At 39.9% G+C, this 27,820-nt stretch overlaps 1 protein-coding gene across 6 annotated transcripts; it reads right to left on the reverse strand.

The window, feature by feature from the left end:
• Positions 1–85: 85 nt before the first annotated feature.
• Positions 86–27,521, reverse strand: LOC100062650 (thiamine transporter 2). 6 transcript variants are annotated; one of them, XM_023642480.2, is made up of 8 exons: positions 27,419–27,515; positions 24,733–24,889; positions 19,585–19,746; positions 15,894–16,045; positions 13,432–14,260; positions 11,655–11,847; positions 10,054–10,195; positions 8,175–9,273 (listed from the first exon to the last, which is right to left on the reverse strand). In XM_023642480.2, the coding sequence occupies exons 3-8, from the start codon at positions 19,616–19,618 to the stop codon at positions 9,097–9,099; spliced, it is 1,527 nt and encodes a 508-aa protein (XP_023498248.2). In that variant the 5' UTR covers positions 19,619–19,746; positions 24,733–24,889; positions 27,419–27,515; the 3' UTR covers positions 8,175–9,096. The 6 variants fall into 6 exon arrangements, with proteins under 6 accessions (XP_070125530.1, XP_023498248.2, XP_070125528.1 ...); XM_070269427.1 differs by having other exon boundaries at positions 19,585–19,740; positions 27,419–27,512; XM_070269429.1 differs by lacking the exons at positions 8,175–9,273; positions 27,419–27,515 and adding an exon at positions 86–239 and having other exon boundaries at positions 19,585–19,740; positions 24,733–24,850.
• Positions 27,522–27,820: the final 299 nt, after the last annotated feature.

Below are 27,820 nucleotides of genomic sequence, written 5' to 3' on the forward strand. Positions count from 1 at the left end.
TATTTCAAGACAGTTATCTTTCAACAACGGCTCAATTCCTTTTTGCTTCCTTAATAATGAGTTCTGACAGCAGAGCAAAGCTGAACCCTGTCTATCGCTCTTCCTCACAGGGACATCTTGCTGCTCTGAAAGGATTTGCTCCTTTTTAATTCAACTCTGTTAAATTTGGGAGAAGCCACAAAACGCCATTAGGAGGTAATTGTATCACCACTTTTTTTTTTTTTTAATTCCAGGTAAACCTGTGGGGATTAATAGGGGCAAAAAAGAAGAAGAAGAAGATTCACAGTGATGTTCAAAATAAAGCTTCCTTTGTCTGCCAAATGAGAATAAAAGAGGAAATATCCTTTTGAGGGTGCAGTCTAATTATACAATCTTCCTTAGCTAATTTTTATGTGCATGTGTAGAATTGACATAGATGTTTTTCTTTCTTATACTTCTCTTGCCAAATTTCACTGTCAAATTATAACAGACTCATGGAAAGAGCTGGGGACTGCTCTTTCTTTTTTTAACTACTATCTGGTAGACTTTGTGAAAGATTCAAATGAGCTGTTCCTTGACTGTTGGGTAGAATTTGCTTGTCAAACTGTCTGGGTCTGTTTTTTCTCTTCTTTTTTGGGTGGGAAGATTTTAAACTCCTAATTTGATTTCTTTAATTGTTAAAGACCAATTCATGCTTTCTGTTTCTTCGAGTCAGTTTTAGTAAGTTATATTTTCCTATGTCCGTTTTGTCTATTTTCAAATTTATTGGTATAACTTAGTTCATAATATTCGCATGCTTTGATCCCCACTGCATCTGGAGTTATATATATCTTAAAACTCATAGTACTATGTGGAGGGGGCGTGATGCCCTTTTTTCTCTTTTTTTGTGACCAATTTTCTGGACGATTATAAATTTTCTTAATATCTTTGAAGAAATCTACTTTTGGCTTAGATAATTCTTTTCACTGTATATTTGCTTTATTTTTCAGTAATTTCTGCTTTTAGCCTTAGTGTTTCTTTCCTATTTTACCTGGATTATTAATTTTTTCTAATTTGTTAAATCGAATGAGTAGTTTAACAATAATTAGCCTTTCTTCTCATCCAACATACAGATTTTAGATCTATAAATTTTCCCCCGAGGACTGCTGTATTTACATCACACAAATTGTCTCACATAATAATTTTATTATCCTTGAACTTTCTAATTTTTATTTTTTGATAAATGAATTATCTAGAAATGTTTCTATATTTCTAAAAATATGGATTTGATAATTATTTTTTGTTATTGTTTCTAACAATTGCATTATGATCAAGATGTATAGCTTATATAATACTGAAGTTTTGAAAAATTTCGAGACTCGTTTTGTGTCTTGGATAAAATCAACCTCTGTAAATGTTCTATATATACTTGAAAAGAACATTCACTTCATTTATTATAAATATTGATATATTTGCATTCATAGTTACCATTTTTACTTTTATTTTCTTGCTTTTCTGATATGTTACCTTGTTTTCCCATTTTTGCCTTTTTTTAGACTAAGTATTGGTGGTTGCTGTCATTGTTTTTCTCATTCTTTTTTTTACCTCTCTTCTAGTTTGGAAGTTATGAATTATAATTCTAGTTTTTTAGGTGCCACTTGAGTAATTATAACAACAAATATGTTTAGCTATCGAAGTTTGAAGTTAGATGATGTGTTTGTTCTTCTCCCAAGTAATTCAAAGACTTTAGAATGCTTTAACTCAGGTCATTGTCCAACCTCAATGCTGTGGTTGTCACTATTTTGGGGCTGCATTTTTCATCCCGTGGATGAGAAGTTGTTGTGTTATACGGTCATTGACTGTTTAGCTCACCCACCTGGTCACCTTTCCCTTTACTCAACCCCTTCCTCAGCATCTCAGACCTTCCTTCTGAGATCATTTCCTTCTTCCTGAACCACATCCTTCCATGGAAGTTCCTTTAGGGAGGATCTGTCAGTGATAAACATTCCATTTTTTTGTCCGAAAATATTTTCATTTTCCAAGAATTCTTGAAAGAGAGTTTCTTTTGGATACACTTCTAGGTTGACATTTATATTCTACTGTCTTCTGACTTCCATTGTGTTTAGACATCTGCCTTTGGTTTAATGATCATTTCTTTGCAGCTAATTTTCCTTTTTGTCTGGCTATTTTTAGATTTTATTTTTCTTTTTTGTTCTTCGGTTTCACTACAATGTATGTAGTTTGAATTTCTTTGATTTTTATCCAATTGGTATTTGTCGAAATATCTGAATTTGAGGATCGGTGTCTTATATCACCATGGAAAATTACCAACCATTATTTTTGAATAGTATGTCTTCTCTATTCTCTGTATTATCTTCTTCAACTTCAATTAGACATTTGTTAAGCTAATGTTTCTCAACAGAAACACTGTTGTAAATCTGGATGGGAAAATTCTTTATTGTGTGGGACTCTTCCTTGCATTATGGGACATTTTACATTCCTAGCTCCCAGACACTGTGTCATTGTGATGAAATGCCTTCATACATTTCGAAAACCCCCTAAGATAAGCAGTTATACATCTGCTTGGGAACCACTGTGATAAATCTTTCTTTCATCTGTGTCTTCTTATCTTTCATAATTTTAATCTCTATGCCACTCTGTGCTGAATTCTGAGTAATTTATTAAGCTGTTTTCTGTCACTGGTTTTCTCTTCAACTGTGTCTAATAATCTGTTTAATCTTTCTATTGAGTTTTTAAATTCAATTATTTCATTTTTCATTTCTAGAAGTTCTAGAAATTTGGTTCCTTTGCAAATTTGTTTGGTAATTATTTTCATTTATTTATTTATTTTTGGTGAGGAAGATTGGCCCTGAGCTAACATCTGTTGCCAATCTTCCTCTTTTTGCTTGAGGAAGAGTGCCACTGAGCCAACATCTGTGCTAATCTTCCTCCATTTTGTATGTGGGACACCACCACAGCACGGCTTGATGAGTGGTGCGTAGGTCCGCACCTGGGATCGGAACCTGCAAGCCCTGGGCTGCTGAAGCAGAGCACATGAACCCAACCACTGCACCACTGGCCTGGTGCCTGTTTGGTAATTATTGATAACTTTGTGTTCCTTTGTCATATTTACATTACCTTCTTTTATTTCTTTAAACATATTAACCATTTAAAATTTGTATATTTCATTCAACCCAAGATGTCACTGATTATAAGAAACATTACTCATTTATGTATCACTAAAAAAAGATAAAAGGCTCTCTCTAGGGGCTGGCCCTGTGGATGAGTGGTTAAGTTTGTGTGCTCCATCCGCTTCAGTGGCCCAAGGTTCACTGGTGGTGGCATCGCACATAAAAGAACTACATTGATCTACAACTAGGATATACAACTATGTACTAGCACTTTGGGGAGGAAAAAAAAGAGGAAGATTGGCAACAGATGTTGGCTCAGGGCCAATCTTCCTCCCTCCCACCTCCCCCCCAAAAAAGGCTCTTTCTGTGATAGACAAGTGTTATTCCAGTATCCCTCTGTAGAGAAATATTTTTTCTTCTTCATTCAATATTTTGAAGGCATAGACAGTCTTACTTATCTTTGGAAAATAATCAAACATCTAGCACTTTTTCTGGAGATTTCCCTGTAATGTGAATTAAGGCTTAAGTTTAGAACTGTAGTGGGAGAAACCAAAGAGATGGCTAAAAGGAAAACCTAGTTGGGATATGACATAAATATTTCAGTTATACAAATTATTTTCATAATTTCTTTAATTCTATTTTGGTGACCCTTAACACAGTCAACCTGCCCATCCATGGTATAGATTTATAAGACAACAGGGAGATTTAGGTATAATTTGTGGTTATGATAATGGAGTAAATTTAAGTGGCCCACATAATGGTATAACTTGTTCTGTGGCCCCAGTGAAGACTCAGTGGTCCTTCTTTGATGACACAGTCCCAACTTGGCTCTCTCTGGTGCTGCCAATAGCATGGAAGATGGGCTATGTCTCCCACTTGATCCTAGTCCTGGTTGTCTGGCCTGACATCCTTAAGTCCTGGATCATTTTACTCCTGCCACAGTGACCCTTGGCAACCTCCCCAGCCAACATCATCAGCTCGCCTCTCTGTGCCTCCACAGTGCAAGGAGACATTTGGGGTCTCTCCTACTCCACACGGGATCTGGGGGTCACTCTTTCAAGTTGAACAGGCCATCCCAGGATAAGATACATGTCAAATTATTCCTTCTATTTCGATTTTTCTGTCTTTTCTTCGCCTCATACTCTACTGAGTCAGAAGGCATTCATATACTCCTTTCTTGTATGTCACATCTTCTGAGTTTTTTAAGTCTATGAGGCCTGGTTCTTAACATGTAAATAGGATTTTAAAAATTTAGAAAATTTCCTTCTGAAGGTCAGCTCTTTTATTAAGCCAAATGTTTCCAGTAAGGATAGAAATGAGAAAGAATTCTAAATACTCTTCTGGATACTGGGATAAATACTAACAAGGAAGAAGCCATTTGTCATGTGTCCTGGGTCACTCCATCACCATCCTCCTCAAGATGGTATTTAAGGGCCTCCCCCAGCAGAAGGTGGCATCAGACCTCCCTCACCTCCTGAACATCCGTCCTCACCTCTCCTGAGTCCTCTCTACTGACACCATGGGGTGCTGTGGCTGTGGAAGCTGTGGTGGCTGCGGTGGTGGCTGCGGTGGCGGCTGCAGTGGTGGCTGCAGTGGTGGCTGCATTGGCTGTGGTGGCTGCGGTGGTGGTTGTGGTGGTGGCTGCGGCAGCTGCACCACCTGCAGATGCTACCGGGTCGGCTGCTGCTCCGGCTGCTGCCCCTGCTGCTGTGGCTGCTGTGGGGGCTGCTGCAGTGTCCCCGTGGTCTGCTGCTGCCGCCGCTCCTGTGGCTGTGGCTCTTGTGGCTCGTGCGGCTGTGGGAAGGGCTGTTGCCAGCAGAAGTGCTGCTGCCAGAAGCAATGCTGCTGCTAGGGGGCCGGCCTGGCCCCAGCTTTAGGGTGAGAAATGCTGGGACTTGCTCTCCTCATTAATGAGACTTTTCTCCACCCATCCTGTCTGCTCCTCCTCCCAAACCTTCCCACTTGCTGTCACCTGGGTGTCCTGGGACTTCTTCTTTTGAACATATCTCTGGTTTTGGAACTCTGCTCCCCTCTCTTTCAACCTAATAGTCTCAAACCTTTTTATTTGAAAAAAAATTCAAAGAAACAAGAAATGGCCATCACAACGATGTAAACCCGGTCCAACACCTGACGACCCAACACCTCCCTGAGCCCAGCCAGTGATCACGATTCTGAGGTTCTATTTGATGGATATTCACGTAGCCTTCCAACCTGGTACTTCTCCCTCTCTGCGTCTGTGTGCACACGATTTCTATTACTCTTACCTTTTCTATTGCTGTCACTATTGTTTCCAGTCACCACAAAGTTGTTGCCTAAATTTCCTAATGAAACACAGAAAACAGCCCTACGTGATTCTGCTTTTGTTCAGCTACAGCAACAGGGCGCACACAAGAGATTTCTACCTTCTGGAACAAGTTGAACGATAACTATGCAATGACAGCAATGCCACCACCAGGCCTCCGGGCCCCGCCCCTCCCAGCTGCGTGTCATTTTTCCATCTCATGAGATGGGCTATTCCCTCAGATATTTCAACGCCACTGCTGTGTGTCCCTCTTCCTTGAAGGCCCTGTGACCCTGCTTACTTGTCAAAAGTGCGTCATGTGCCTCTTCAGCCACAACTTCCTCAAACCGGATCTAAATATCTCGTCTAAGTCAAGACCTAAATATCGGCAAAGGGCAAGTCCAGACAAGCTAGAACCATAAGATTTTATTTTTTTCTCAGAAATGGTTATTCTCTTGCCATAGCTATCCCCTTATTTCTGTTATTTGTCTATGAATTCTGTTTCTGTTGTCGTTTCTGAGTCATTTTATGTACAAAACAAAAAATTCAAGATATTTCTCCATAAGGTGTTCTTACCAGTCACAAAAACCGACACCTTATAAAGCAAACCTATGTTTTAGTTTTAAAAAAAAGGTATCTCTTTAATGAGATACCAAATAAAATTTTTTTATTTAAAAAATATTTTTTCTTCTGTCTGTTCCCTTTAATTATAAATGCACATTTACTTATGCATATATATTGCAAAAAATGTAAAAACATCAGAATGGTTACATATAAAAAAATTAAAAATCTCCAGCTCTTTCTTCTTCACTGCTAGTTTATTTCCCAAGAGGTTAAACAGTTTTTTAAAATTAGCATTTTAATTTGGGGTGGGTAATTTCCAGGGCGCAAATATCAAAAGCTGTGAAAAGATGCCATCCTCCCATTTCCCATTACGCCACAGCAGGTCATGACTGTTAGATGTTTTGTTTGTCCTTCCAGAAAAGTTGTACGTGTATATAAACGAACATAGATATTTTTCTCCATACTTTTAAACAAATGACAAGCCATTGCATTCATTATTATTTTGGCACTTGACTTTTTCTCCACACAATAATATATTCTAGAGCCCTTTATTGCTATGTAAAGATGCTCCTCATTTTCTAATGTAGTTAATATGATTATAAATGAATATATTAGTGTACCATAATACATTTCCCTGCCATTTAATGAAATTTAAATAGTTCCCAGTCCTTTGTTCTTAGAAACAACACTGTAATAAAAAGTCTTTTCTACACGTCAGTTCCCAGCCTTGCAAGGATATTGGTAGTGTATATTGCCATCAGAGAAGTCTATAGGTGGAAAGAGATGAACATTTGTAATTTTGAGAACGTGGGATTTTCCTTCGTAGCAATGAAACTACTTTACACTCTGACCAACAATCTTTGAGACTGCTTGTGGACCCATTCCCAGGGAACAAAGTGCATTGTCACACTTTGGGATTACTTTCTGGTCTGACAGTTGAACAATGGTATCATTGCAGTTTTAATATACGTTTCTCCCATGAGTTAATTTGAGCTTCTTTTACATGTCTGAGCCATTTGTATTTTTCTTTCTCTGAATTCCCTGTTTGTGTCCTTTTCCCATTTTTCTATCAGGTTATTGATCTTTTTCTTATCAATTTGTATTGGTTCTTTATGAATTAGGGGAAGTAGCTTTGACAAGTCACACTATTTTTCCCAGATTATCATTTGTCTTTGCTTATAGTTTTTCTTTGATGCATAGTTTAGCTTTATGCTGTCAATTCTTTTTTTTTTAATGACTTCTAGGTTTTGTGTTCCTTTAGAAAGGTTCAGGGTTATAAAATAATTCTTGCATGCTTTCTTCTGGTATTTTTGTAGTTTCATATTTTACATCTGCATTGTGATTCATATATATTACTTATTGAGAGATATTCTAGCACTCTTGGGTCCTACTTATTTTCTCCTTTGAAAAAAATCTGTTTCAATCTTATTAACTATTCCATCCTCTTCTTCCTCTTGTATGAGATGCGATCTTTATCATAGTCTTAAATCCCTTATGAATTAGGGACTCATTCAGAACTTTCTACTCTGTTCCATTGGACTTTTTCATGCTCCTATGTTACTGAAATTAAGAGCAGAGAGTAGCATTTTACTCTCTGCAAATAATTTAACCTCCTTTTTACACTTAAAAAAGCATTCATCCTCAAAAGTGTTTTCAGGTGAATTCATATATGTTATACACATTTAAGTTATTAATTAAATATAATCTTAGGAATTTTATTACTTTTGTACTACTATAAATGGGGTCTTTTACATCCATGTTATCTTCTAAATAGTTGTATCTTAAAGCTGCCAGTTTTGATATATACTTACACTGTCTCAGTTTTTAACTGACTCTCTTCAGTGTATACTTGTAGTCTCTGGAATAATGATAATTTTGCCTCCTCCTTTCCAATTTCCGACTTCTAATTTTTTTTTTTGCTTGTCTAATTGTGTTGGCTAATACCTCCAATACAACAAGTTAAGTAAGAAAGCTGATACTGATCATCCTTTCCCTGATTTTGCTATAAGTAGGAAAGTTATTAATTTTCTCCATTAAGCGAATGTGTTGGCTTTTGGGCTGAAATTTTCTTTTCAGTCCAGGGACTGAACTTTTGGATTTGGAGAAGAGTGTATTTGAAATACAAATCTTGAATCAGCATTCTTTATTCCCGCTGGCAGACTGCTCAATACAGCCTCTACTGAAGATTCAAAGGACAGAAAAGGCCAATTTTCAGTACAATTCATCAAAAAATTAGGCTCTTTAATATTTTTGCACATTTAATTTTATTTAGCACAATTTCTGCCATTTAAAAATCAGGTGCCTCCCCCATCAGTGTTTTCTTATTTACGAATACTTCTAGAAACCCCTGGAAATTTCTACTTAACTTTTTCTGTCTTGGACAGACATCATGCTGACAGAGCATTAAAACACCTCTCTGGTGTCACATTAGGGAGAAAGCTCATTACTTTTCCTAGGGCCACTGGGAATGGACATGAATGTCATTCTGTGGACACACAGGAGGGTTGCAGCTATTCCTGAGGTAGAGTTTCAACAGCACAGCTCAGCAGAGTGCAAAATGAAAAATAATCATGAAACAATTAAATGGTGATATTATCAAATACTACTTTGTGAGTGATGCTATGTTATCAGGATTGAAGAGGAGTCCTTAGAAATGGGACTAAATCCTGCAATTCTCTCAGAGAACTGTTAAGTTATATAGAAATACACTTAATGGAAGGAGAAAAATGGCTCATGTGACAAAAATGTCCCATGGGTTGCCTGTTTTGGTAAGATAAAACAAATATCTAAGCCAAGCAACAGGGTCAGTCTAGCTAGTATTTCTGCTCACGAATGGGGAACATCAACTCCAGGACAGCTGGAACTTTCTTATGGTTTCTTTCCATGCCTTTGCATGTCTTTGCAAGTGATCAAAACCAGAATTTTCCAGCTATTGCTATTCACTGGGGTTGCCAAAATGGGTTGTTTCATTGAGATAATGGGCCCTGTTGACTTCATCCAGTTCAGCTGAGCACATAGATATCTGGTCTAAAGCTGACATTTTGTTGTGGTTTTGAAAAGGTTCATTGGAAACCACACTTGTGAAACATGTCAACTTATGGCACTTAGTGGCTTTGTGACCAGCACAGTCCTTGCTCAGAGGTTGTAATGGTTCACATAAGATTAGAGCTTTGTTCCCATGATGACATCCCTTGGCTCCTCTGGGTGTGGTCCATATGGATTCTGACTTGTAGCAGAGCTCTGCACCTTCTTTTGGCATTTGGCTGCATAGATAATGTATACGCTTCTCATTAGGAAAATTCCAGCAATGACTGCAAAATAACTCCCATAAACTAAAAACTGGAGAAAAACAAATGGAATTAATTAGACGCACACAAAATCTGTCCATGTATGTCATTGGTAATACATGGTGATGCTGTTGATTTGCTTGGATTATGGGGTAAGCGAGACCCAGGATCTTAATATGGGTCATTTAGATTTGCACTAGACTCCCTTCTCCCATCTTAGAAGAACCAGGTATGAGAACGTAAGCAATACAGTAACTAAGGGTGTGGGCTCTGGAGCCAAGGTTGCTTGGGTTCAGATCCTAGCTAACAACACCAATAGTGAAAAAACAGTGAATCTCACTGATTTTTGTGTCTATGACTGGAGGATGGTGCAATGGTATATGTAATGTCTCTAAGAATCAATTTTAGACATTGAGGTGACTTCCTATCTATCTTATCTCCCTTTCTTTCAGATCCATATGCAAAATGAGAAATTGGACTAATTTTAAGTGAAGTAGGGAGGAGGGAACTGAGTTCTGCAGTTGAATCTCAGTAAACCTTGGAACTGGATGGTGGGAGGAAGAGGAAAAACATAGGGGACACAAAAACCAGTGTTACCCAATGATGTTTTAGGAGCCAGAGGTAAATGCTGACCTATTGTGATTATTGTTCAAAAACTATTTGGTATGTTATAACATGATAATTAAGGAATTGCTTATTTTAAAATTTTCCTAGCCAAGGAATTCAAGAAATTTGAATGTTGGCAGTGGTAAGGTTGAAAAAAAAACCTTTGAGATTACCTACTATATTTCCACCAACTACAGGAGTAGGAACACAGAAGTACTGAGCTCACCTGAATGCTGATTGGCAGATTGAGCCCTCTCTGATCCACCACGATCACAGTTACAATGGTCTGAATCACCAGGGCAATGAAGGTGTTGATTCCAAACACGAGAGCATAGCGCTCCACGCTCAGATTAACTGCGATCTGAAATCTATCATCAAACATCAAATAAGTTTTTAACAAGAACATACATGAGATTCTTATCTTTAAAAGACAGAAATGGAAGAGAAAGCAGTATCTTGTTACCAGCACTTTTTGTCTAAATCTCCTCCAGGAAGAGCAAAGAAAGGGAGTTAAAAAATACAGTGAAAGGCTGAATTAAAATACAGTTAAAGGAAATGTGGCAAAATTCCTCCCGTGCAATTTGATGCTTCCAGAAATTAAACCTAACGTTCTAAGTTCTCATAACTTGGGAATATTGGATGCTATCTGACTTGAGATATGGTTTTGCAGTAAATTTTTATGAAAATGCAAGCAATACCCAATCTGAAGAATTTTTTGCAGAGTTATTCATTTTATTGTCAACTGTCTGCATTGACAGTTTCAAAATTTGGTAGGTGAATTATTCTTTGGAAGATCCAGATCATGGCTGGTTGTCCAAGTGAGTCAATTTGTAATTAATTTATTTTTAATAATTATATAGGTTTTGAAATCTTACTACAAAACATTTATGAAAGACTGGCAATTGTATATTATTTAGAGTTCTTCTTTGTAATTCAGGTAAAAGGCTCTGGATTCTGAATACTGTTAAAATGAAAAGAAATCATATCATCTTACCTTAACAAATCCTCACATTAAAAAAAGAAACTCAAGACTCATGAGTTTGATTCATTAAATTGACACATTTCAGTGAAAAAAAGTAAACTTCTCAAAAGTTTTATCCCTTTCCTTTATTTCACGATCTTTTCCCAGAGTGCTTAGAGTTCTGTGTTTTGTCAATTGCTTATCAAACATTTTTCACATATTAAAAAACAAAACTTGATAAACCTTTTGTCTCTACTTCTTTTGTGGGATTTGAAATTCAAATGTTTCTTACCTCTTTTGGTTAATACTAAAGCACATTTCCTACCGTTAGATTTCTATACACTTATTTTGGAACTAAATGTTTTCAATGGTTTTTAAAAAATGATCTCTGGGATTTACAGTTTCTTGTAACTTTTGCATCTATCATTTCCAGTATCCAAGTTTTTATAACCTGCTGACAATATTTTGCTTCACACAAAAGCATATGCCTTTTATGAGAATTACTCAAGCAATTAAGTGAAATTAAGGATGAAATCTAAACCTAATCATTCAAAACCAGATTGCACCACCCCTTGTTATGGCCAACTGCTCGAAACAGGAAACCACAACCTGACAATCTATGTCACTGCTTTTGGTTTATGAACCTACACAACTTTCTCTCCTTGATGACTAATCTTAGCAATATTCAGAGGGCAAAGAGTTAAGCGAAAGATGGCTTAATTTTCTCTAATTTAGTATGAAGTAGTCAACATTTAATATTGCAACTGATTAAAATTCTTCTGAAGTTCTCAGACAAATTATAGGAATACAGAAAAGAGAATATGGTTTAGTTTTAGGAATGGAAAGAAATGCTTGGTAATACCTACACAGCTATGGTTATAAGAAGCATATAGCTGGACTTGAATATCAAATAGCCAGCATAGCATGCCCAGATGTTGGTTGTGTAGTGCATGAGAAAGAGAGCGCCTGCATTGGCAACTGAGAAGATCGCCAGAGCCAGCTCTCCCAGAAGATCCCAGTTGACTTTCACATAACCCACTGCAAAGGCAGCCACAGCCCCTGAAAAAGAAACATCAAGGAAGACGACACATACTGACTTTGCACATGGGAAATATCAAAATGCTCTCTTAAAGACTCAGGTCTTAGGTAATTCTCAAAGATGAATATGTTGCTATCGCAATTTGTGAAAATACTGCAATACACCTAAATGTGGATTTATCCTTTTCTCAATCAGGTTTTCTTTTCCCTTTACTTCCTATTCTTTCAATCATTTAGTCCTCACACTTTCAATCAGCATCAACTACCTGCCAAGCGCTGTACTATGCAGAGAGGCCAGAAAGGTTCCTAATCACAACAGAGCAGAGAGAAATGATACATAAACCCAATCACTTAATATATCATCCTAAGGGCAGAGACAGAAAAGGATGAAACGATTGCTCTGGGAGTACACCTGGCCTGTCCATGTTCGTCTTTCTTTATTGTTTTTTATCATATGTTCTTTTCAATGATGGGTAACAGATGTGTTGCATTGGGTAGTAAGTTTTAGTCTTCATTATTAATTTTTCTTAACCTTAATCTTATCTCTAGTCTCCATCTTAATGTCTTCAAGATCTGGCCTAATTTACTTGAGGCTTTTGGTGCACAGACCTATACTGACTTATAGAATTTAACAGATTGAATAATTGCCAGTAATTAGGGTTACTAATTATAGTTCTCTTAAACAAAATGAAAGGCATTTATGTTTCAAATTATTGACATTCGATTATGTAACTTTTCTGCATGTGACCTAGGAAAGAACCATTGTTACAAAGGGCATAAAACTATTTCCCCCCCTAGAATTTGGAATGTAGGAGAAATAATTTCAGTGAACCAATTCCAGCATAATCTTGGTTTTCAGAAGTTAAACTGAGGCCTCCTAAAAGCAAGACAATAATAACACGGATGCCACATGAGTTTTCTGAAATTTTTGTAAATGAGGGTGTGGAAATCGGCAACTTCCTAGAAAATATCTTCAAAGTCTCGGTTGAATTTAAGTTTCCACTTACCAGGATATAAATATTTATTGTAGAGAAAACTTCAAAGGCAGATTTCCCTCTGATATTAGAATCCTGACTCTCACATATCTTCCACTCATTTAAATCTCATAGGAAAGCTACTTTTGAAAATTTTTGGTGTATGGCCTAGAATTGCTAAAGGTGGCTGCCAGCTAAGTCCAATCCTTTCTTTAAAAAAACTCTCCCAGTGATAATCTGAAGCCTTAATAGTTCATTTTCTAAAATAACAAAACTCTTAACTTATATACAAGATGCGTATTATCTTTTCGATATTAAAAACAAGTCTGGAAGAACAGGGTATTTTATTAACTTTTCTGATGATGAAGTGGAATCTCAGGAATTTGGCCAGAATTTGGTTGAGCTCTTGAGTTACCTGTTGTAACTACAACACACTAAATAGAAGTGTCATAGTCCTGTCCCCTCCACCCCCCCACCACCCACCCCCCCACCCCCAGTGCCTTCCATTTCAGAAAAACATTGATATGCCTTCCGAACACAGCTAATTTTCCACCATGGAGAAGTTTAGCAACTGGAAAGATGAACTTAGTTGGGGTAGCCCATCAAGGAAGATAAATCAATGTTTACCTACCTCCAAAGGTTGCGAGAGCTTCTACTGCCCCATTATAGACAGAAGAATTTTGGGATGGTGCTTTATAATCCCACAAGACTTGAACATAGTTCAAAATCTGGTTAAAACCTGCTGTGGAAAACGCCCACCACAGGGACCAGTAAAAAAGACGCTTTGAGGAATAGCACTCCTTCAGATCTTGGAACCACTGCATGAAAACTCTCAAAGCTAAATTTTTTGGCTTTAGGCTGCTCAACAGGCCATCATCTGGGTTCTCCAATGTGGCAGATATTTCCGACGTGGGTTTCTCCTCTTTGCAGCCTGGTGCTTCCCCCTCCTGAGGTTCACCTAACACGCCATTCTTGTTTGATGGCTTTTGTACTTCTTTGCTGGGTTTTGCATGAAAAAACATGCTTTTCTGGGGCATTGGTAGAAAAAGTGAGAGAAGAAAGGCCATGGAGACAGAGACCAGGGATATGACATTGAGGTAGAAGTAGGATAAATTGGCCAGAGATACCAAGATCTGGGCCAGCACTGAGGCTGCTGTGTAGGCCACCAGCGTGACACTCCTGCAGTAACCACTCACTTTCTGATAGTGTTCTGGGCTGACCACACTGTAAATGTAAGCATAGTAGGCCACCTCGGTGGCAGTGACCATCCCATAGAAAAACTCTACAACCTGCATGGTCTTCACTCCTTGGCCAAACAAGAGCAGCAGCCAGGTAACGATGAAGCTAATCCCTTGTAAGATGATGACTGGCTTGTAGCGGACGTAATCGGTGAGGACAAACACGGGGAGAAGCAGCACCAAGTAAGAGTAGGTCCACACAGGAAAGATCTCATTTGTGATCTGCAAAGTTGAAAAATGGATCATGTGACCACAAAGCATGAGGAAGTCAGAAGTGCTAGCTTTCTCAGATATGTACATTACTAAGGTATACGTGGCTTGCCCAATGTCAAATTCTGCATCTGATCGGATAGAATATTCTTCATATTACAGAAAAGCACAGTAGAAAACCGATTTTCAAGGAAACCACTAGGAAAAGCAAGCCTCCTGCCCCCCAAAAAACCAACTTACATACTTATGTGCATTCCAGCAGAAAAATATAATGTGCAATCTGAACTATATTAAGATATTATGTACATTTGAGTAAATTAGCTAAAAATTATTCAACAGATACTTCTGGGTTTTTAAGGCTCTTAAAAATTACCATTCTCTTCTTGTTCAAAGATTAACATTAGATGAATCTGGAAACCTTTATCTTTATTTGATCCATCACTACGTCAAAAATATCAGCCCTTCCAAAATCTGGATGGACATATATATGAAGACGGCAAAGAGTAAATAACCTTGCAGAATTATGGAGTGGGAACAAGTAATGCATTTAATTTCCTTGCTGGCCAAATTTGCCAGGCTCAATCTTATTCAATATCGCTTTTTCAATTCTGGCCTCAGTATAATATGGGTCATCTCATGGATTTAGTCGGAAATGCATAGGAACTCAATGTTCATTCATAAAAAGAAAGGACTGAAGAAGTTGTTGATCTCTGGGGCATGACAGGTGAGTTGGAGCTCGGTCACATTAGCCTTTGTTCTGGTCTCCAGCAACCTCAGTGGGTCCAAATGTCAATGATGAGGGGAAATTCAGTGATGTGAAAGGCTAGTGCGACTGAGCTGCACTTTTGAGGATGGGGACATTAAGTGATCACACAAGCAGATGCCAGTAGGTTCACTGGCTGATTCCAGACCTCTATCTGTTGTTTGCTTGTCTTAATTGTGACATGCTTCCATCTGCGTAACTCTGAAACAGAGTTTCACTAAGCGATCTTACAGCAAAGCACAACAAGCTTGCTTTTCTATACTTACCACCTTATCACCTAATAAACCAGCATCAATTAGCCTTCCCGGTAAAACTACACTCTCTGCAGTGTCTTCATAGCTCTGGCTGGAGATTATAAAACCAGCCAAGGGTAGCTCTCCAGCGCATTTTCTTGCTGCACTTGTTATAATGAAATAGGGAGATCTTTTAAGTAAGAGACTTTGGCCTTCTGGGGCCTGCTGGTAAATAGTTTTTCAAAACTGAGTAAGTGTCCTAAAGAAATGGTACAATTCTTTATCAGATTCTGCTTATACCTCAGCAGCATGAAAGTTTATTAGGACTAGATCCTGTGCCTGGCGGTGATTTTATTTTAGGATTAGCATAATAGAATTAATGGAGAACTGAAATGTTCCATGTAGTAAGATTATTAGTAGAACTCTATAAAAGTTAAAATATTTATTTCACATACACTGTGTTTTGTTTCCCGTTTGCGCAAGTATGAGGAGGAAAGAATAATTAGACCAGTTCTATTGAATAAGAAGTACCATGAAAATCGAGGTCAGTGGTTATCTTTCCCCAAGTTGAATGAAACTCTGACCTCATGTCCTTGTTCAAGTCCTGCAAAATTAAACCACATTAAGATATGTATGTATGTTAACCTACCTCTGAGCTGGTCAGGTTTTTATCTGGTCCAGATAAATAAGGGATAAGGAAGGGTTCTGAGGGTCTCATCATGGAGAAAAATCCAAATAAGCAGAGGATCACAGTGGGATAAATCCAGGAATGACTCGGCGAAGTTCGGAAACAACCCATGGCTGATCAAACGGAAACAGAGCCAAAATTAACTGATGTTTATTCCTGTCCTTGGATGTAATGAACAATTGATTATTTCTAAATGGTTCATGAAAGGATAAAGTTTCATCCATCTGCAGCTGAAATGGAAAGGTGAGTGATGAATAGCTGCTCTCAAAAAATATCTCTTAGGTGACCAAGTCAAATCGTCATTGTCAACAAACTTATTCATTAGTCCTGGGGGTAGAGTCACACTTCTTTAGTTCTCCATCACAAATACAGTAATAAATAGCTCCTAATAAATGGTAAACAATGGGCCCATGACTGCTTGAAAGTCAGTAAAAAACACTGGCCAGGGAATTGTTGGTGTACATGTGGTAGATAAGGTACTTCTAGGAGGTCAAACCCAAGAGAACATAGATTGAGTTGATCAAATCTTCTATTATCTGCCCACTATATTTTGCACTGTGACTCTGAAATTTTTAACACACTGAATGGCACGTGTGTATTTATACATTTATCTCTCCACTAGACTATCCCTTGCTTAGTATTGTGCTTAACACATCATAAACATCCAAGATATTTTTAAGTGTCTCCAATCTGAGAATTTATAATTCTTCAGTTAAAAAAATTAAAATGGATAATGATGTAACTGGCCATCTTCTCCATATTTCTTCCTTCTCCCATACTGGTCTTAACACTATCTTGGGAATGGAAGCCATCCCTTCTTAGACTGTTACTCCACTTTTCTTTATGACTGGGCCCATTTCTTCCCTAAACCTGCAGTTTCACACTGTTCAATGCGGCAGGTAGCTAATTAATAGTTCATACTTTTTTCCTAACTTAGAAATAAAATTGCTTGAAATTCAAACTTCAGACAAAAAACCCAGCAGAGTATCTCATTTTCCACTGCACAGAAATAGCAAAACAAAACCAAAAAAACTCCCTTATTTTATGGTGGCTATCTTTGAAACAATCTTTTTTTTTTTTCATATGGATTACAATGTGCATCAGGAAAATCCTGTCTCATTCTTTCTTATTTTGAATCAAGCTTTACTTTGTAAAGCATACATGTTTTTGGTAGTCTCGGATGTGGTTAAGTTCTCTGAGATAGTATATAGGAAAGAAACTAACCTGCTGTGAGTATGATGCTTTTCTGCATATTATCTCATTAAATTCTCATAATAACTGTAAAATATGTACTAACTTCTCAGATTCCCAGGTGAGTACATGGGAGATCCAAGATGTCCAACAAGTGGCTTCAAACCACATGGCCAAGAGTTGAATCCAGGTCTCCCTGACTCCCATCAGGGTCCTTTCACCTGCTCCACTCTGACTCATTCTCGTGGTCTTTTCTCCTTGGCTGCTGGTATTAACCTAATGTCAACCTCTCCCCAGTGAGGGAAGAAAGTGTTTTTATAAACACATTGATACTAAAGATTACGGCCTAATGCATAGAGCTGCCAGGGCCAATTATAGTTTGAAAGCGGGCCAGAGAGAGGGAGGATGCTCACTTCAGAAGAGCAAGTCACCAGGGTGGAATTCCAGGTATTCAGGAGGAGGAACTTCGCTAGGGGCTAGGGAGGTGGGGAGAGCCTCCTGGGTCATACCTCGGTCTGACCCCACCCTACCCTTTCACAAGGTGGCCCCAGACAGCTGCATAGTTCCTCTCAAGTTAAATAAGGTGAACACTGTTTCCATCTTTGTCAACAAAACCCTTGATGAAGTGGTGCAGAGACAATGGAAACCGAATTTGGAACTGGATTGCAGCAACTATGAGCAATGCTGACAATGTGAAAACTTTGCCAGAGCACCCTGGGTTTATCCTCCACCTCCTCCCCAAGCCCAGAAGGCATGAACTTATCTTCTTCCTGAGCTGCTGCAGGAGTGTGCTGGGGCCTTCTTTCTTTGTGAGTAATGTTCTTGTAGAAAAGGCTAGCCTGGGTAGGCAATTACTGAGGCTTGGCCGTCTTTCAAAGTGTGGTCTTAAAGGACTGGCATCCGCCGACTCGTCATCTAAAACGTTCTCTCACTAACTCCAAGTCATCATCTTCTCCACGCATCTCAGAAACCTAGGACTATGCCCATGGGCCCTGGGCTGCTAAGAGTCCCCTGGACTACTGACGTCTTCGTCTCTTAACTGTTCTAATACTGCTGCCTGACTGGATTTAGTTGGGAAGGTGAAGCAGAATTGGACAGTAAATGCCCAACTAGAGTGTAAGCAGAAGGGCAGGGCTTTTTAACTGTTTGGGTCACTGCTCTATCCCTGTGCCTTGAAGAGTGCCCGACACACAGTAAGTCTTGTAGAAGGAAGGGGGTGAATGTCAGACCTCCCCACTGAGAACTAGGAAAGCTCTGCCTGGGTTTCCTGAGTGCACTTCCTAGCTGCATCAGGTAAAGACCAGGGAGGCCCTCAACTCCACAAGGGTCCTGTGGTTCAGCTGCTTGTCTGTAAAATGGGATAACAATGCCACTTGCATTGTGTGAGCACGGAGCACCTCGATACTTGGAAGTGACTTGGGAACATGTTGAGCCCAGAATTGCTCCTCAAACACATGTCATTTCTCTTCCCTTTGCTCTCTTTATGTTGGAGGACTCAACAGTGCTTCTGGCTTAATGAGGAGAAAATGAGAGAGGACTTAGCTGAAAACAACTGAGAAAAATTTGGGGAGCTCGTCCCTGCACCCCAGGATGCTGGGCTTCCTTCCCTCACTCCTTTTCCTAGTCCCCTCCCCTGGAAACAAACGCATGCGCCAAAGTTAGCTTTTGGCCAGAGGAAATGAAAGAAGGCACTTAACCAAACATTAGCAGGAGTCCTCTGAAACCAGGACTGGGAAGAGCAGCTAGAGTTCCTGGTTTAACCGCAGCAGCAGCTCCCAGACCCTTTCAGAGACCACGTCTCTCCTGGTGGCTTTTCTTCAGCCTTCAGGGCCACAGCCACTGTCCCTGCCCACTGCCTGCTCTCCACTGGGAGACTCCTGAGACTCTTAGCTGCTAACATCTGGCTGTTCTTTCACCTCTCTGCAACTCAGAGTCTCTTTGTCCAGCACGTGCCCCATTGCATAACCCTTTCCAACCCTGGCCAGTGAACAAAGACTGTGTGAACATGACTCACATGTCAGAATCACCTGGGAGCTTGGTAAAACTATGGATCCCTGGACTCCATCCCTAAAGCCTGATTCAGTAGGTATAGTGAGGCCCAGGAATCTGCATTTATATGTACTGAGTGATTCTGCTGCAGGAGGCCCAAGGACCACTGTCCCTTATCTATCCACTGGGCTTATGGGTTCCACGCCGCAGCCTTGGACCTTAATGGGCAGTGAGGGAAGTGGATGGAAATCATCTAGGGAGCTTTTTCAAAGCTACATATGGACTCACAACTTTGACTTTCTTTTCTGGCCCTCCAGGTCCTGGAGAGTCCAGGACAGGTGGAAAAATCCTCAGGTGACTCCGATGTTTCCGATATGCCTCTTGCACTTTGCCCCAGTCGACTAACCCCTCCACAGACACACATCACTCCGTGTTTGTGACCCACTCTGTCCCATCCGGCCTCAATCCTTACCCAGCAGGGGCCCCGGAACACCTGTGTTCAGCATTTAATAGAATACCATGGTTGTGGCTCCTTCAGTTATGCACAGTACAGATATCTGACATCATCCAGCCAGCACGGCCTTTCACCCACCCTCTGAAGGCAGTGATCGTTTTCCTTACATAAAGTCTGCAACTTACACAGATAAAATGGTATCAGTTATTATTTACTTAGCTCCTGCTTTACACCAACCATCGGACTAGTCGCTTTATATAATTGTCTCTGATTCTTACAACAATCCTAATTATACATATTATACATATATTTACATATAATTATATATTTACATTATATAATTATACAAATATAATACATGTATTTATTATATAAATAATAATTATAAACATTGTTATATTAAATAAATATAAGGATATAATGTTATATAATATTTATTACATTTAATATTACATAATAATATATCATTTATATATACAAAATGTGCCCAATTTCTCAGACATGGGAACTGAGCTTCCTCAAAGCTCACAGCCACCCAGCTAAGAAAGGTTCCAGCTGAGCTCAGAGTCTGGTCTGTTGGCTGCAAGTTTACATTCCCCCCTCTACTCTGACAGGTAGCTGCCTCCCACCTCCGGGGCACCATTCCCACCTCCTCGACATTTTCCTCTCCTCCTTTTCTTGCCAGCTACCTCCAAAGGCACTGTCCGTGTGGGCTCTGGGATTCCCACCGAACAAGCTGGGTACTACCAAAATCGATCTCTCTCCTACTGGAAAAGCCTGCAGCTAATGGTCTGATAATGCTTGGAAGTCTTGATCATCATCTTTTATTTTATCTTATCATTGAGGAGATGCTTCTCTCTTCTGTCATCGAGACCATGACTATGATAATCAAATTCCTAATGCAAGCTCTATAACTTTTACATTTAGAAAATTATTTTACTCTTTCTTTGACAATTTTGTGAGGAAGACAGAGGAGATGGTGTTGTCCTCATTTTATAGATGGGGAAACTGAGGGCCATAGGCAATAAGATTTGTGTGTTTTTCACATTTAACCAACCTCAGAGCCTGAACTTGGACTCAGTTTTTCTAATCCAAGTTCAGTTATCTTTCCTGTTACATCATGTTGAGAGTGCCGAGTTATATCCTCAAAATTCCAATTCCAGTTTATTTTAGAATAGTGCTATTCAGATCGTGGGTGTCAAAAAAATTTAGTGGGTTGCAAATAGGATTTTTCAGCAAATATTGCAGAAAAGAATATTAAATATCAAAGTACGCTGCGGAGTAGGGCTGTTTTTTTCCTGAAACTGTGCTTGGGTTATTAATATACAGATAAACAAAAATGATCACAGTGTGCATTACAACCTACTATGGGACACAGTCACTGGGTGAGAGGTTGCCGAGAAAAGACTAGGACTAATATCTTCACATCCCTCATAAGCACACCCATCTGGGAAGACCATAGCCTTCATGGCAAAAAATCATCTGGAACAGACTGTTCTCTTGTAAGTTTTCATTTTATCATTCTGTTCTGACCTCATAATATTATTCTCCTCCTAAACAGTATTCTAGATTTCCCTTCATGGAATCTAACTTGAGGACATGAACTGGGTTGGTACGTCTGAAGGGAAGATATTTATCTTTCCCCTTTACTTTCTGTGCTTTCCAAATAAGATAATCCTTTTAAAAGGTGTCCCTGTGCCAGTAAATCTCACACATTACTCATATGCTCTATGACCATTTTTTAAAAAGTACAAGAACATTGTGTGGGTAGTAGGTTAAAAGGAAAATAAAGAAAAAGGACATTCTTCAAACAAGTCAGCTATCAGGCTATCGTGACTCGAAATCTACAGTGAAGATGCCAGAAGCAACAAGAGAGGCTGAATGAATCAGCCGTTCCTTCCAGCAGAGATCCGGAGCAGCTCAATCCACCAGAGCTTACCCTGGTGGGCTGGGATGTGTAGGGGAGCTCTTCGGAGGGAGAGCTCTAGCTAGCAAAAGCAGATGGAGGAAGTGAGTGCTGAGCATCAGCTTCTGCTATGGTGGTCCCTGGCAGGTTGAAGTCTCCCTGTTCTGCCCCTCTAGGCAACCAGGGATCACCTGCTTATGACCCAGTTGCGCCATCTGCACACACGTTCAACACACCACATGGGCCCTGGGAGTAAAGGGTCACGTGCACTGTTGGGGTTACCAGCCAGCCTGTGGTGATCCTGAATGAGCCCCAAGGGCTACCAACACCTTTGCACTGGAAGTGACCCAACTAAATTACTTTGGAAATGATGTGTTTCTTTCTCTTTTTGCTGGTAGGGGAATAATAATTATTTTTCATTAAAATTCACAGCTGTCCCACCAGGGGCCCTTCAGTATTCTACTGTTAACTCTCCAGCTTCTCTCAATCTCTAATTTGGGTCCATTTCTAGAAGGCCACATATTTCTATGGCTGCTTTCCTTTCTTCAGGTATGGGGGCTGCTGCAGCCTTCTTCAAAATAGCAATCCCCTTGCTAGCATATCTAATCTGACTTCATTTTAAGGTGTGCATAGATTTTTTTCTTCATCTTCTAAAAAATTTAAGACTTACTTATGTTTTGACTATGATCAAGTTGGGCTGTGTACTTAGAATATTTCTAAATATATATTTCCATTTGCATAGAATAGGTAACTACTAAAAAGAACTGTAGAAACTGGCACACACGAGTGGGCTTCCTGGCTCCTGAGTCCTGGGTAGACTTCACAGCTAAGGAGGACCTTAGTTGAGCAGATTCCTCCACCCACTCCTAGAAGATGGAATTCTGCTCCAACAGAGCTGTGGGGCTTCCTGAAGTAGGGGACAGGAGGATCTGGCCAAAGCCAAGACCTTCCCCAAGCTTGGATTTGCAAAGGTTCCCCACAACAGAGAGCCTAGAGTATAAGGGACTGGGTCAATGGAAAGGAATCATTTTATCAAATCCTCTTCCATACTTGTTTAGAAGATAGTGCCAGAATTAACCGAGATCCCAACAATTAGAAGGAAACTATCTAGAAACCCCAGTCTCCACCCAACACCTGTCCGCCCCTCCCAACTAAACCATCCAGTCATCTCAGAGAGGGTGCCTGACAAGACCACCAACGTCTGAGAAGCGGGCTGGCCTAATTTTCACATTACTCCCCAGAACCTTTACTGCAGTCAAACACCTACCTCAAATAAATTAGACTGATAACCTAAAATAGTCACGAACCTCACAGCCTCTAAAGTTCCAAAGGACCTGGGCAGCTGGGCAAGAGAGATGACACTTGCAGATGGTTTCACTCCCCAAGGCCCAATGCCTTTTGAAAAATAGTGAGGGTCAGTATTTATTACATTTTCCAAAAAACGTCTCACTTTTCATGTTTTCAACATTGCCAGAGCCAAGCCATTCACTGGACAGAAGCAAACCAAAAGTTTGATTACTGGAAACTAAAATTTTTGCTTTTAGCTGATATCAGAGTATAACAACTAATGAAGCCTTTTAGCCTACTTACTACTGAAAGAGAAGAGAATATAACTTGGAGAAAAACCCAAATAAAACAAGAGCTGCAATGTGCTAAGGTCAAAGCAGGCTGGTGCTGGAGGAAGGCATGGGGAAGGGATTCCAGCATAGTGCTTTATTACTATACCTCTGTTGCAAAATCAGGATTGCAGGATGGTTTTGCCAACTTCTACTGTGCTATTGTATTTCAGTTGTGACTTCACCTGGTTTAAAATGCATTTTACTGATCTCTATCTCACTCCATACACAAAAACCAATTTGACGTAACAAACTCTAGGACCTTAGAGTACCATCTAGAAGAACAGAGCTTTGTGACCCAGGGATTAGCAAATATTTTACCAAAATGACAAAAGGACTAAACTTAAAAGGAAAAAAATAATGAATTGGATTTTATCAAAAAAACATATCTGCTCATCTAGCGATACCATTAAGAAACTGGAAAAAAAACCCACAGAGAACATTTCACAACCACTGGAATGCCTGAGTATAAAAAGACTAGCATACCAAATGCTGGCAAAGATTTAGAGCAGCTGAATTCGTATACATTGCTTGTGGGAATGCAAGGAGGTACCAAATTCTTTGGAAAACCATTTTGTAATCTATACAAGAAAGTTCACGTATTCATAATAGTGGAAAAAAACAGGAAGCAACTGAAATGTCCATTAAACGGTGAATGAATATACAATACTGTATATTTATACACCTAATACTGATTCAACCAGCAATAAAAAGGAATGAACTATTGTAAAAACTTGGATGAATATCAAAAACATTAGGCTGTGACAAAGAATCCAGACACAAAACTGTATGATTCCATTAATATCTAAGGTCCTAAAATAAGCAAAACTAATGTATAGTGATAGAAATTGGATCAGTGCTTGCCTGGGGTGGGAGACAAGGGAGGGACTGACTGCAGTAAACCACAAGAGAACCTTCTGGGGTGATGAAAACACTCTGTATCTTGATTGTGGCCGTGGTTATAAGGTTACGTATATTTGTCACAACTCATTGACTATGACATTGACACTTATAATGTACATGCATTATATGTAAACTATACCTCCACAAAGGTGACGCGGAAAAAAGAAACTAATCACTGATACATGGAACAAAACAAATGACCCTCAAACATTATGCTTCGTAAAAAGGATCCAGACACAAAAATGCCCTCCTGTACGATTCCACTGCCGATAGAAGTCAGAACAGTGGTCATCTCTGAAGTGGAGGTGTAACGTGACTGTAAAGGGGAAGGAAGGAAGATTCGGGGGTGATGAAATATTCTATATCTCAATGGGATATAGTTACTTGGGTGGATACAATTATAAACACTTAAAATCCAGACTTTATATTGCATGTAAATTATATCACAATTAAAAAAATACACCGTTCCCCTCCTCCCCTACTTCAAAGCATTTTACTGTGTAGGACTCCCCACAGCCCTGACTTATTCTATTGGTGCAATGACTAAGGTTTTTCCAAATTTCACATGGGGCAAGGCCTCTATTTAATCTGAAAACAGAACAGCATCTTTGAAATTGGGTCTGTCCTAGAAAATTGAGAATGGAAACAATGCCCGTAGATCAAAGCTAGGACAGGCCAAGAAACTCCGGAAAGCTGGCCACATATAACACTCTTCAAAATAATACACAGGGAATCAGTTACCTGTTCCTTCCGTGCCCTGAGCTTATTTCTTTCTAGAAGCAAGTCCAGTTTCCTGCCTTCAGATCCAGCTTCTGCTCCTTCCTGCTGCCAGCTGCTGGGAGTCCAAGACACAACGGCCCTTCTTCTCCTTGGAGTCTTGAGTCCTCCTCCTTCAGGACTGTGCAATCAAGAGCAATGGCCTTACACAGCAAAGCCCACCCTTTTCTAATGGCTTTATACACTGGAACACACCCTCTTCCACAGCCACCCTCTTTTGGAAACCCATTAAAAAAAAAAGAGAACCAGATTCATATCTTTCTGAAACACAGATGATTAGGGAGGTAAACACCAAAAACCCTTCTCCCTGAATGTTAGTACTAAAATAATCGAATTTAGTTTCTCTAGAATTTTGTCTTAAGTGACTTAGAATCGCAGAAAACCTCAAAGTAGTCCCATCACCTATGCATAATCCTTTTTATAGCCACCCCCCCAAAAAACCAAAGACCAAGAATCTTTGCTGAAATGAAGTACTCCACTGAACTTCACAAGGTAGGAATAGGCCCAGATATTAAACATGTAGGCCAGAATAGTTCAGCTTTTGGTTAAAACCACTGCAAGAGTAGATACAAGTGATCTTTAAAACACACGCTTCGGATTCCATTTTGTCACATATGGCATCATTCCTTTTTGCTTGCATGACACATTTGCTGATCAATTAACCATCCCCTTACAGACTGTTTATTCTCTGTATGTCTATGGTTAGATCAACCTAGTCTCAGGTGCAGCTGGAGAAATAGGCCTGTCGAAACGATAAAACTGGCAGAAACTTACATAGAAAGTCAACTGATCATATCTAGCCATTGAAATGCATGTGGGTAAATGGTCGAATGCATGGGGGTTGGGGTTGGGGTGGGGGTGGGAAAAATTTATGCTTCAAGGAAAAACTACGCATTGTTTGAGCTATTTTAAACCTCTGTAAATTATAGTGACTGATAACAGTGTGCAATAATTCTTGTCTATAGACATGCAAATAAGTTCTATCCAGTGAAGGGAACTCTTCCAGTCTCCCCCTTGGAAAACCAGTTTTACCTCTATCTCAGTATTTCTGATCTATAAGTGTACCTATTTTTTAGATTCTCCTTTGATCTGATTGTAACAGCCTTACCATTTTCCTCATTAATGAGTTAAATAAAATCTTTAACCCGTGTTCATTTTTATATCCGTACGAAAGTCATAATTTTATCATTTTCCGAAAGTTATCTTTTTTAATACTAGTTACCATTCGCCGTGCCTCTAGCCTATCCGAATAACCTCTAATTTATTCCTCTGAACCTAAATGATTTGCTCATAGCTGTTAAATTACTGAATTAACTTTAATATTTTGACATCTCACTGCCACCCTCCCAGTCTTAGCTTTTTTTTTTTCACTCCAGGTTTGGGTTTGCAGTGGCCGGTGTGGTCCGGGGAAAGAGCATGACTTTGAAATCTGGGGCTCCTGTTCTTCCTGGCCCCACCTCTGTTTGTGGCAGTACGTAACCTCTCCAAGCCTACTGTTGAAATGTGGAGGATAATCACAGCCACCTCACCAGGTTGTCCCCGGAACTACTCAATCTGGTTCTTGGCCCATATTACACACTCAATGCAGATTCCCACCCATCTCTCTCATGCAAGCACAGGTTGCAAATTCAACACAACACAGCTGGGCACTCACAGATGAGAGACAGCAACTTCCAAAAGGTACACAGCAGATAATTTCACCTAAACGGCTAAGGAGCAGCAGGCCAAATGAATTCATCTTTGAATATTTATGCTTGAATTGCATTGCCCATTACCCAACCTTCAGAAACCATCGTTGGTCCATAACCAAAAATGACCAAAAGAAATTAGTTCTTTTGTCCATTTCAGCTACTACTAAGGCAGTTTGAAGAAAAAACTTTTTGGAAGTTAGTTACGTTCTGGTCTCTTTAAAATAGGTACCTGGATGAAAACACAGCTTTTGCCTTAGAAGACAACGATGTGTTCTGATAGCTGTAGGAGCAAAACACTATGTGTGAGTATTTTTAGAAAACACTATTTCCTTCACCCTTTTCAAACTTGAAGCACTCCACAAGCTCAAACCTTCTGCGTATTTACAGCAGCAACAATGACTTGACAAACAATTGGTAGGTTATTTGATGATTAGGTATCCTTTCCGGCAATATTATCGTAAGGTATGGTTATGTTTCCTTTTAGTGTTATTAAAGTCTTCTGAATCGAACCCTACGTCTCTTAACCTCTAAGTCCCCCTTCTTTTCCTCACTAGGGCATTTTTGCCATTCTTGGATCGGGGTTTGGAATTCTGGGCTAAGGTTTCTTTTCAATTAAAAGCTGTGAACGCGGGTGTAACCATGGGGGATGCTGGCCCTTTATTAGGATCGTGGTTTTATTTAAGCTGCTTTTCCAGATGGCTGGAAGTGAAAATTCTAGCCAAACCTCCCTGGTTGCGTCTCAGCATTGCAACCGGCAGCAGAGCTCGGGGATGGCAGCCCCAGGGAGCGGCCTGACCCCTGCCTCCGGCCCCGGGATGCAGTCCCGGCCGGTTCCAACCCGCCCGCTGCAGCGCAGGTGCCCGCCCGGCCCGCGCTCCTGAAACTGGGGCAAGGGGAGGGCTGCGGCCGGGGGATGACGGCGTTTCTTCGCTTAATTCACCTCCCGGGGCTCCTCTTACCTACAGGAGGGAGTCTCTACTCGCCAGATCGCTCCCATGCGGGGATAACAAGCGCCCGGACCAGCAGCCTTTCTGTTGTGTGAAGCCAGGCGCGGGGGGGGGGGGGGGGGGGGGCGGGACGGAGCCCGGAGGCCCCGCCCCAATATTTTGCACGTGCTAATTAGACTTCTTAACCTTTAAACGAGAGGCGGGAATCCACGGTCTGTAGACAAACCTGGAAGGAACAGCTTAAAATAATATACTGATGCCCCAAGTCAACGTAACAAAGCAGGATGAACTGAATGTAGCATCAATCATCTTCTCTACTTATAAATACGTCCTTTCCTGTAAGTCCACTTATTTCTCCCAAAAACGTATGAGAGAGGTACAGCTATGATCCCCATTCTGCATATGAAGAAAGCG

The sequence above is a fragment of the Equus caballus genome, chromosome 6 (assembly GCF_041296265.1).
Source record: "Equus caballus isolate H_3958 breed thoroughbred chromosome 6, TB-T2T, whole genome shotgun sequence".
NCBI lineage: Eukaryota > Metazoa > Chordata > Mammalia > Perissodactyla > Equidae > Equus > Equus caballus.